The sequence below is a fragment of the Mchenga conophoros genome, linkage group LG5 (assembly GCF_057382185.1).
Source record: "Mchenga conophoros isolate Kocher_MC1m ecotype Shallow Benthic linkage group LG5, M_conophoros_male_GT1.1, whole genome shotgun sequence".
NCBI classification, from domain to species: Eukaryota; Metazoa; Chordata; class Actinopteri; order Cichliformes; family Cichlidae; genus Mchenga; species Mchenga conophoros.
This window is the reverse complement of record NC_140530.1, coordinates 14,186,092-14,198,069: the sequence shown is the minus strand read 5'-3', so window position 1 is coordinate 14,198,069 and position 11,978 is coordinate 14,186,092. Positions and strand designations below refer to the sequence as shown.

Genomic DNA, 11,978 nt, shown 5'->3' with positions numbered 1-11,978 from the left:
CGAAAACACCAGGAGACCGGAAGAAGCGTGTGTGCACTTCAAAATAAAAGTGCATTAACAGGAGTCGGGCCCGGAGAGGTTGTTTGGCTGAAATATATGTTTTTGTTTGAGTATGAAAGCAGAGCTGACAGTAAGAAGTGCTGGTTAAAGTCTTTCACATTTGGATCCACAAAGAAAAAATATTATCGAGTTTTGAAATTATTAAAACCACAAAAATCTTTATGTGACATAATATGCTAACATCATTTTATATTTCACTGCTTTGCAGCCTAATAGCTTATTAAATTAAATTAGTATTAGTATTAAATTAAATAGGCGACATTTTACTAGCCTGTAAAAGGAGCGTCTCGTGAGTTAAATGGGAAATTTCTTTGCTTAAAGCTTCTGCGGAATAATTTTTCGTACTCTATTTTTTCCTTTTAATACTCTGACCTAGTGTTAGCTTCCTGTGTGGCTTAAGAATTGTAACAGGTAAGATAAGTTTTAGGACTCTGAGATTTAAGGAACGGGAATAAAACAGCTAGTTTATTGCATTAGCGCAAGGTAAATTCTCAGTTTGAAAAGGTGGACCAGTATCTAGTGCTTGAACATACCTGGAAAAATTTAATAAATAAATAAATGACTTAACTCACTTACCATTAATTGAACGACAGCAAAACCCCTTCCAACTCCTTGTTGTTTTGAAAATTTAGTCCGGAGGTTCTCTGTGAGTTTATCTAACTTGACGGTAGTTTCCTTTTCAGTGGACTGGATTAACAGGTTCTAACTGAGATGAAAAGCCACTTTGCCCAGAGAGAAAAGGAATAAGATCCGTCCAGCTCATACTGCTTCATGGCAGCGAGGGTACCTTGGGTTTTTTAACAGCAGGCATCAGCACTCACACAGTAAACCTGAATTTGCATAACACCTGAGTCTTTACGACATTAATTTGCGTTGCATGCGCCGAGAACAAGAAACAACTCACAAGTGAACTTTGTGCAAATCTGAGAAGAGTGACTTCTTTGAAAACTAAGAAGGCTTTTTAATAATTATTTCAGTGCTAGATGTTTTTATGTGTGTGTTAGTGACGTTTTCGGATGCGGGAACATATCAATACAGAACGGTAAAAATACATTTCATCATCACAGAACCAATCACAACCAATAAAAGGTACTTCCTTATTAATCAGCAGTGGTGTAAAGATCTCAAAGTAGGATTTTTTATTTTATTTTAGCCTGTGTTAGTTTATACTCATACTCAGCTGCTTTTATCCAACTATAGGTGAGTCTATAGGTGATACTTTACAGATTTTTACATTACAGATACGTACAGCGTTTCAATGTTATAACAGTTTTTAATACAAAGCTGCAGTTTAAGAGTACTGATAAGCAAAGAATTCATTCTACATGATGGAAATTATTATCTATTTTATTTTATTTTATTTTATTTTATTTTATTTTATTTTATTTTATTTTATTTTATTTTATTTTATTTTAAGAGCTAATGCATCATCCACCCCCCCTTGTGGAAGTCTCGGGGAAGTTCCACAGTTCACCGGGCTCTAGGCTCGCCAAGCAGGTTGTCATGGCAACTGTACAGCATGCGCTTACAAAAACAAGCGCTTGACCGTTCACCCACAGCTCTTTCGACATTCGACATCCCCGGCGCCATCTTCTTCTTCTTTTTCAAGCCTTTAGATAAGCACTCGTTTAAATAGGAGGGAAGCTGAGGAGTAGGGGGAGGATGAGCGGAGCCAAATCCCGCGGCGACCTGCCTGTTGCTGAAAATGTCACCAGCGGCGGGCACGGCACTGCGGCTCCTCCGCGGGACCGCAAGCCAGGCGGAGGAGTTCTGAAGAGGCTCAAGTCCCGAAGGAGCCAGCAGGTGGACGGCAGGGCCGTCACGGAGGAAGACCTCCGGGCACGGACTGGACACATGACCCCGGAGGACGTGCTGGGACTGCGAGTAGCTACTCGAGGTTTGAGCCTCTGTCTTTGAAACAGCAGATTAAATTTTGACATAAATCTAGAGCAAGCGATACCCTAATAACATGCTGTTCGAGATGGAGAGGAGAAATACATACCTGACAACACAAACAACTGTCACGGCAGTAGCCAGTCTTTCTATTTTTAAGCATCTTAATGGGCACTTGAATTGTAATAAATAGCAGACGTTTTCTATTGTCACAGTTGGCTAGTGCCAAAGATCATATTAGGACTTTAAACTCCTAACAAATGTCCGACAAACAAAACAAAGCACTGCTGTGTACACAGTGGGGCTGATCTGGGTGGTCTTAGGTAAGGTCTTCGTTAAATTAAAAAAAATACAGCTGAGTAGATTATGATATGTGCTATGGCCTACATGTATAGCTGTCGAGAGCACATGATCTAAGAAAGAGAATTAAAATCGTGGAAGCCAAATAACAAGCTTTGTGTGATAATGTCTTTGTTTATGACAACTAAATTGTAAAAGCACGATCAATGCTTATATTGATCTACCCTTTAATATAAGAACACAGAGTGTGGCTGTGCATTTTGATCCCTGATAGACCTGCACTGAGGCAAAAGCTCCACAGTTCGACTCATTTTATGGTTGTATGCCATAAAATAAACAGTGTATGTGTATATATTCAAAGTTGCATGTGCAAATGTGGACGCAAAGCTGTGTAATCAGAGTCTGAGCATTGTCTGTAACACATTTTGCAAAAATACAAAAGCAGCCTGCTTTTATATTTTAAGAGCGATAGCTCGGGAATGATTCCGGGGGGAATAACTCCTTTGGTCTCTCTCATTATTTACAGGGTACCTCTGTAAACCCGAGGACAATATTTACAACATCGAATTTGTCCGCTTCAAGATCAGAGACCTGGAGACAGACACGGTCCTGTTTGAGATTGCCAAACCCCCACATACAGGTAGTGTGTATTAGCTCACTGCTTGTGTTTTATTTATGTGGTAATGTAGATGCAGATTAGCTCCATAGTAGTGTTTTTTGTTACTGTTGCTGTTATTGTTTATTTGCCTAAGAAGCAACAAAAAAAAAAAGAAAAAAAGAGGGAAATCCCTGGTTCAAGCCCAGGAAGAGACACCTGGAACTGAGGGGAAACACAAATCAGGAAAGGTTCTGTGGAGGTCACCCCTTGTGAATAAGGAAGCAATCAAAAGTAGCTTCTGTAATGCAGGTGCAGATGACAGTCATAAGTAGCTGCCTCCAAAGGGCTTGACCCTCCTGACAAGGGTTCCTAAATGGTTTTAAATAAGCTGGGTTTGGAAACATCTGTCACCTGTTATTTTGATTAAAAATAGTCTTCAGTATGGATCATAGAAAACGTCTCTGCCTAATCTTGTTGGTATCAGATGATGATGAGGAGAACAGAGAGTCAGACGCTAGCACAGGCCGGTTTGTACGCTACCAGTTCACCCCAGCATTCCTGCAGCTGCGGACCGTGGGAGCCACGTGAGTGACTCACGCATAATCTACGCACACCTCACCTGCTCCGTACGCAAACAGTGAAAACAATTACAGCATTATCTTCTATCAGCTACACGCCCATGCCTACTATCCATGTGACTGTAATAAGCTTCTAATTTTCGAATTATATAAGAATGCAAAACCTGCAGTTGTTAACACCCTGATCTCCTTTCTTCCCTCTTTCTTTCTTACTTCATTCACTCAGGGTGGAATTCACGGTTGGGAACCGGCCTCTAAGCAACTTTCGCATGATCGAAAGGCACTACTTCCGTGATCACCTGCTGAAGAGCTTTGATTTTGACTTTGGCTTCTGCATCCCGAACAGCCGTAATACCTGTGAGCATATCTATGAGTTCCCTCAGCTGTCTGAGAGCCTGGGTGAGTCACCTTTTTAAAACTTATAACCATAACAAGAGCATACAAATGCCGAAACCTTCCCACGTGGAGATTTTAACAGCAAACTGTGGAAAAGTGATAGCGTTTTATCAAATGTTGATTGTCTAGAAGAAGACTAACTTTTGGTATTTTGTACCATGCACATACCAAAGGAATACATCAGCATTTCCTATTCTTGACATTTGCTTCAATGGATTTTTAAATCCCTATTTGTCATGCATCTAAGCACAACAGTAAACATTTGGTTACATTTTAGCAGGACTTTTGCTGGCGACGTCATCACTGATACACATATCAGCAGCTAGCCAAAAGGTTTTTGCAGTTTTATTAAGCCTGACCTATTTCTGCTCTTACATAGGTACAACCCCAATTCCAAAAGAGTTGTCACACTGTCAAATGTAAATAAAAACAGAATGCTTGAATGATTTGCAAATCTCCTATACCAATATTTTATTCACAGGAGAACATAGAAAGCATATCAAATATTTACAATCAAAAAAATATAATTTTAAGAAAAAAAATGAGATCCTTTTAAATTTAATGGCAGCAGCACATCTCTAAAATGTGTTACACGATCATTTATGGACTGCTGGTTTTAACAACAGTCCATAAATGATCTCTGGGAACCAGCTGCTGGACCTAAATGTTATCCTATTCATATCTAATATAAGAATATAGTTATTGAGCAGTACCAAATAACTAAATTATAATTAGAAACGTTTTGTGATTTTAATTTTATGATGAATTAAAAATTTCAGTTGGTGAGAAGTCTTCGACAATGAAGCCATGCTGTTGTAATAGACACAGTACACAGTTTAGCATTGTCTTGCTGAGATATCCAAGGGTTTCACTGAAAAAGACGTCGTCTGGACGGGGGGATACGTTGCACTAAAACCTGTATATACCTTTTAGCTTTGAAGGTGTCTTTTTCCAAATGTGCAAGCTGCTAATTCAGTAGGCATTAATGCACCCCCATCCCGTCAGAGATGCAGGGTTTGGAACTGATAACAATTCAGATGTTCCCTCTTCAGCATTTCTCAATCATGTGCACATTATAGCTTTTTCTTCACTTGATAGCACTTTAACCTGAATTTGTGGATAGCACAGTGAACTGTGTTCACAGACAGTGATTTCTAGAAGTATTCCTGAGTCCATGATTTCCAGGATAGAATCATGCCTGTTTTTAATGCAGTGCTGCCTGAAGGCTTGAAGGCCATTGTCCACTGCGCACAGAGATTTCTCCAGATTCTCTGAATCTTGATGATATTACCTACTGTAGATGATGATATATTTAAAGTCTTCACATCTTTACATTGAGCAAAATTATTCTGAAACTGTTCAGTGTTCAATTGTTCACTGTTTTTCTGTAGATTGGTGAACAATTGACAATCTTTACTTTTGAGACACTCATGTAGTCATGCAGGCCATGGTAATCTAAGGAGCTCGGAAGGAAAAGCGACCGGACGTCTTTAGGTTTCTTGAAGACAGCTCCCATTAGGGCTTAAATACCTGGGACTCTCCACCATTTGGTCTTAGAACTGAAGAAGCTTTTCGGATGAGAGGTGTAAGGTCTTCAGGGAAGTTAAACAAGTCCAGATGCTTTTCTTTCCAACCTCTGCCTCTCTTTTTATGCCTAGTCTTGTTGCTGACCTGCTGCCACTTTAGCAGGTCAGTTAGAAAATTTTTTTTTTAGTACCACTTCCTTTCCCAGGCTTTTGTTTGCCCCCATCCCAGCATGTTTTTTAGATAGACTCTTAAATAAATTTTACAGAGTGTTGTGTTTTTGGAAATGCGGCTCTAATTGTATCCAGAACATCACACAAATTCTCTGTATGAGACATTATGCCATTTTCTTCAACACTTGGCCATGGTTTAGGTTTTTAATCCTGCCTTAATACTATAATACTAACCATAAATGCCATATGTACTTTGAAACTGTTTTTGGCTGCTGTGATAGTTGCTACTCTTCACTCTGGCCAGGAAGAAATCCTTCTTGAAGCAACAACACACAAAACAAACTTTAGCCAAAGCTAATATGAAGCTTCAGTAACGAGCTAGCTAAACATAGTCGAAATCCAGACAGTCTGTGTCGGTTTCTTGCCAAAGTTTTGTCTGGTAATCTACACTCGACTATCACAGAGGGATCAGATGAAGCAAAACACAAAGAACTTAAAAAAAAAAGCAAAAAAAAAACTTTGAAAGATGTAATTTTTATTGCTTTTCCAGTACGTTAGCATACATGACAGTGTATAATACACACAGCATTACTGTTTTAATAAACAGTTATATTTACTTGGGTATCTGTATGCATACACTATACCTTGTGATGTTGCTGAGTCTTTTCTCAAGGAGCAATAGTTACTGAAGGGTTTTTTTTGTTTTGTTTTTATTTTTAAGTTTTACTTACATGGATATTTAAAACGTTTTCACTGACATGCATTTATCATCTGTTTTGCAGTCCATCAGATGGTGGAGTGTCCTTATGAGACTCGGTCAGACAGCTTCTACTTTGTCGAGAACAGACTGGTCATGCACAACAAGGCAGATTATGCTTACAACGGAGGACAGTGATGTCTGCCTGCTTGCGTGTAACCACACACACAAACACACGAACATGCTCATACACGTCCATCTGCTCACTTTTATTGATATATACATAGGCACACGTGCATGTTGCTGAACATACATACGGCTCATACCTGGCCCGAGAGCTGCTGCAGACACGGTTCAGTTGCCTCCAGTGTTTGTAAAGATGAATTACCATTCGTTGCAATCACTTTCAGGAGGTGTTTTGCATTAGTGTGAGACAGAGGTTACATTTATAGGCTTTTGAAAATAGAGAAATCTTTAAAATCCGAGAGAGTTTGCAATTTGCAGCCGTGTATAACACGTGGCTCAGATTGATCAGATGGACATTAGTCTTCTCTTTACAGTTTTAGAAGTATCCTAACAGCCATTGAGTGAACACACACACACACACATTTGCATACACACGCATGCACACTCAATCCCCGAGTGACACACATAGTGTTTACACAGGGTTTGTCAGAAGCAGCTGTTCTCAGAGCTACCGCCTCCACAATCCACTCCAGACAATGTCGGGGGAGAAACAGAGGAGCCATCCACAAAAACACTCCTGTCAAACGCACATGGTCACTCCTGCAGCCCCCTCCCTATCTCCCTCTCCGCCCACACAAACTGACACGTCAATAGTAGTACTGTATAAGACTCTGAATTCAACCAAAGGTTTCTGACATTATCACTGTTTTTTATTTATTTATTTATTTTTTATTTTACAGTTCTGTGACGGCTCGTTAAGAAAGGACATGTCAAGTAGAAATTTCCCCCTGGTATCTTCAAAGAGCAGCAGAAGTGTCCCAAATATGTTCTGGTTTCCTTATTTCAAAGTGGAGCTGTTATGTTTGTCCTTATTTTCTGTCATTTACCGTTACGCTAACAGATGCTGATTTATAACAAGGTCTCAGATAACAAGGTCAGCATATGTACAAGTTATCACCACAAGCTCTTGGCTCTGTATGATGCCACAGAGCTGTGATATCCTTAAGATGGTCATCTCTCACTGTGAGCACACCGGCAGCACCCACCTGCTATTCAAACCTTGTCTTTGCAAGAGACAACAATCAAATGTAGATTGTTTTAACAGGGGTAGGGAGCTTAAAATGGCTTTTTTTAGATAGAGGACGTCCCACTGTAAGGTAATTGTGGATTATTAGAAAATGTGAATCACACAGCACTACTCTTAATCTGGAAATGAGCAAATTACGTCCCTTTTTCTTGGTGACAGCAGTCAATAAAAATGAAGATTTCTTTTTGAACATTTAGATTTGATTATCTGTACTTCCAATTCCTTATCACAAACGTCTTAAAAGCTTGATTATATCTGATATTTGAGTTTGTCTTTATCCTAACTGGACAGCATACTATCTCATGGTAATTTGTAAACTTTGGTGTTCGGGGTTTAAGGTGGTGTTTGTAAAGTATATACATATATATAAATATACATAATTTGTAAAAAGTGAAATGATTAAATAAATGTACATTTTCAGGTAGAAAATGTGTGAAGCTTGTTTCATTTGTCAGAATGGGAAAAGTTAAGTTTGAAATGAGAATATCCCAAACATGGCCACTAGGAGGAGTTGTACCATAATACATTTAGTGCCACCGGTGCCAGTTTAGTTGTTTTATGCTTTAAGTTTGTTTTTGTTTTTTATTGTTGTTGTTTTTTTTTTAAAAATCATTGTGATGGGACAAGTTTGCATTCATTTCTTGTGTTTGGTTAGGGCTTCAAATGAGGCCATGATCTGAACTCCTTATATTCATGCATGACTGATTTATACACGAGACATGAAACTGATTACGTCATGTTAACTTCCTACCACTATTTTACCAAAAGTTACATAAAATAGGGCAGGACTTCATGCAGTACATTTCAAAAATGAGTCCACTTTGATCATCCCATTTTGGACTCTTGTGATTTTAATCAGATCGTTGTTTGTCTTGTATCTGGGTTCATCTCTCTCAGTTTCCATCTGTTTCCAGTTCCTAGACTGCAAGTCTCATGGTGTTTTCTCTTTCCACACCTATGCAGTTTTCATTGCCTCCCTCTCACGCTGTGTTTTTTTCCTTTTTCCTTTTTTCTTTTCTTTCCCTCTCTCTCACCTGGTAACCAGACCTCTGGACTGGAGTGTTGAGTTTCCACTTTCCCAGAGAAGAGGACAATCTGAGCCACACAAAGACCTATAATGGACCCCCTCTGCTCTCTCCTCCCTTTGCTCTGGCACTGCACAGCTGCACACACACATGCACACAGAAGCACACACTGCATATGTAACAATACATGCACCCACCATTTTTTAAAATCTTTTTTTTTTTTTTTTTACTGCCCATTCAGGTCCTACCTGCTTTCTCCTATTGTTTCTCAAAGTAAATCCTTTGCTCATTATCACCCTATTTGATCTGGTGTTCAGGCACATTAAATCATTGTCATAGAATCTACATTTTCACCATCCTTGAATACACCTTTAATATATCTTATAATAGCACATGGGATTGGGGATGTGACATAAAAACCATTTTAGCTCACCCTAAAATGATTTCCTGAATCGTTGTTTTGCAACTTTGGCTAGGAAGTGGCTAAAAAAAAAAAATCAAATTTAGCTACAGTAATGAGAGTGTTTTAGACAGTATGGACATCACAAGGAGAGTTGGTTTTAAAGTGTGAGGAAAAACCTGTTTAGGTGCAGCATTCATTTTCTGTTTTTTTTTTGTTTTGTTTTTTGTTTTCCAACAACACTCTTTAGCCACTAACAGAGTGCTAGCTACTAGCATTTGCTAACGGTGACTGACTATGCGAGCTAAACTATGCAAGAAGGAAAATTATTAAAAAGAATAAAGCTGGGGACACAATTCGCAAATGGAAAATAATCAGGAGAAAGATGATAATTTTTTTTATTGCTAAGAGAAAATAATTTTGATTATAGCGAGTCTGGTGTTTTCATCTGTTTTCATCTCTAGCAGCTCCACAATTGCATAAAGGGCCACTTTATTAGATACAGATTGCTAGTATTTGGTTGGTTGCCCTTTTGCTTTCAGAGCTGTTTTAATTCTTTATGGCATAGATTCAACGAGGTGCTGCAAACATTTCTCAGAGATTTTGGTCCATATTGACATGTAGTCACCCAGCTGCTGCCGATTTGTCTGCTGCACATCCGTGACGTGAATCTCCCGTTCCACCGCATCCCAGAGGTGCTCTGTTGGATTGAGTACAGCAAACTCACTGCAACGTTTAAGAAACCAGTTTGAGATGAGCTAGACTTTGTTGTGCATTATCCTGCTGGAAGCTGCCATCGGAAGATGGTACACTGTGGTCATCAAGGGATGGACGAGGTCATCAGCAATGCTCAGGTAGGCTGTGGTGTTTAAACAATGGTTGGTACTAAGATGCCCAAGTGTACCAAGAAAATATCCCCTATTACACCACAAGCCTGAACCACTGATGCAAGACAAGATGGATCCATGCATCCATGTCATTAATACCAAATTCTGACCCTGCCATCTAAATGTTGAGGCAGAAACTGAGACTCATCAAACCAGGCAACATTTTCCTCATATCTGTTATCTAAATTTGATGAGCCCGTGTCAACTGCAGTCTCAGTTTCCTGTTCTTAGCTGACAAAAGTGACACCCGGTGTGGTCTTCTGCCACTGTAACCTATCCACTTCAAGGTTCAAATGCTGTCTGCTCAGAAGCTCTTCTGCATACCTTGTTTGTAACTGTTGTATTTGAGTTACTGTTTTATTAGCTTGCATCAGTCTGGACATGCTCCTGTGACCTCTGGCATCAACGAGGCATTTTCAACCCTAGAAACGATTCTGTGTGAAAATTCCCAGCGCATCAGCAGTTTCTGAAATACTCTGACCAGCTCGTCTGGCACTGACATCCATGCCGTTCAAAGTTACTTAAACAGCCTTTCTTCCACACTGATGAACTTCAGTAGGCGGTGAATAACTCGTTTTGGTAGTTGAGTTAACAAAGTTATAAAAAATATATTTTATATTTCTGTTTTGTTGGACTACTTTACTACATCTGGAGACATTTAAAGGTATACTCTCCTACTTGATCCTATACATAACGATAAACTATGTCACTCATGAAAACATTTAATAAACCTACAGATCCTAGGTCATGAATGAATTTATGAAACTTGCACTTTCTTCTCCCCCTCAAACGAAGTAAAGTATTACTTTAAAATACATACAAACTGATGGTGTGAAGACTCAGTGTGTCAGTTGCTGATTAGACCACAAAGCAGGGTGCAATTTAACTGTGAGCTCATAAATCAATAACCACCATCAGGCTGTAGGCCCTGCACACTGCAGCACAGCAGTAACGCAGCTGTACTGTACTAAACTATGTGTTGATATAAAAAGAATCTCGATATATCCAGTAGGACTCAAAAATTACCATACACGTGTGCGTACAGACACATCCACAGCAATAAATAAGCACACTTTCCAGGGATGATTGGGTGTTCCCAGGCCTTCGTGGAACACATTTCAGCAGCCAGTTGTGGATTGACACACACACACACACACACACACACACACACACACACACACACACACACACACCGGAAACAAGTGGACAGGTGGGATAAATCAAGCGTATTCACGCACCCTCCCCCGCGTGCACACATATATCTCTGTAACTGGCTTCCCCATGTATCCTGTTCAGTGAATCGCGCCACATTGAGATTAGGAGTGAAAAGCACAGGTTTATCGAGGTTCCCCTGAAACACACTCACTCACACATACGGATCTACACACGCAAGCAGGGGGACGGGGGGGACAGTGGTCTTCTATAAATAGCAGCTAGGAATGGTGTTGATAGGTCCTGTGAAAAGAAATGGAGGGGGGGAGTGGAAAAAGGATTAAAAGAGATACAGGGACACACTATAACTCCACTTGTTCGTAAGTGTGTGTGTGTGTGTGTGTGTGTGTGTGTGTGTGTGTGTGTGTGTGTGTGTGTGACTGTGACTGTAAGGTACTTTGGAGAGAGCATGGATTTCTTGCCATCAATACAAAACAGTCTTTCTTGGTTCTCTCCCATCACCCCCAACAACAACATCCAGCTACATCCATCCATCTCTCTCTCTTCCAAATCTACACACACACACACACACACACACACACACACACACACACACACACACACACACACACACACTACCTCTAACCCATCTTATTTGTATTTCTCATGTTCACTCTCCCTTTCTTGTTTTGATTTTTTTCCATCTTTCCATCCGTTGTTGCTCTCCAAGGCCCTGGTGCGAAATCCATCATGTGTTAAACACCATGTTATAAAGAAAAGAGATGAGTCACCACACGGTCCTCTTAGTTTAGGTCAGCACAACGATGTTCTCAGAGATGGTCGTGACTCCATCTGTGTCATTATGTCATTTCCAGCAATTACTCTGTGACATCATCTCAACCCCTGAAAAAAGTCAGGGTGAAAACATGTAGGATGGAGCGTGTACTGTAAATATAAATAAACACCTTCATCATCACAGCTACCTTCATAAACACTCGCTGTTGTTTCCCTGTAGGTGAGAA

General features: G+C 39.8%; 1 protein-coding gene across 1 annotated transcript; it reads left to right on the top strand.

Moving 5' to 3' along the window:
• Nucleotides 1-1,421: 1,421 nt before the first annotated feature.
• Nucleotides 1,422-7,921, top strand: LOC146573966 (protein unc-119 homolog B-like). The gene is made up of 6 exons (XM_085273476.1): nt 1,422-1,957; nt 2,780-2,893; nt 3,336-3,435; nt 3,656-3,828; nt 6,305-6,434; nt 7,146-7,921. The coding sequence occupies exons 1-5, from the start codon at nt 1,723-1,725 to the stop codon at nt 6,415-6,417; spliced, it is 735 nt and encodes a 244-aa protein (XP_085129602.1). The 5' UTR covers nt 1,422-1,722; the 3' UTR covers nt 6,418-6,434; nt 7,146-7,921.
• Nucleotides 7,922-11,978: the final 4,057 nt, after the last annotated feature.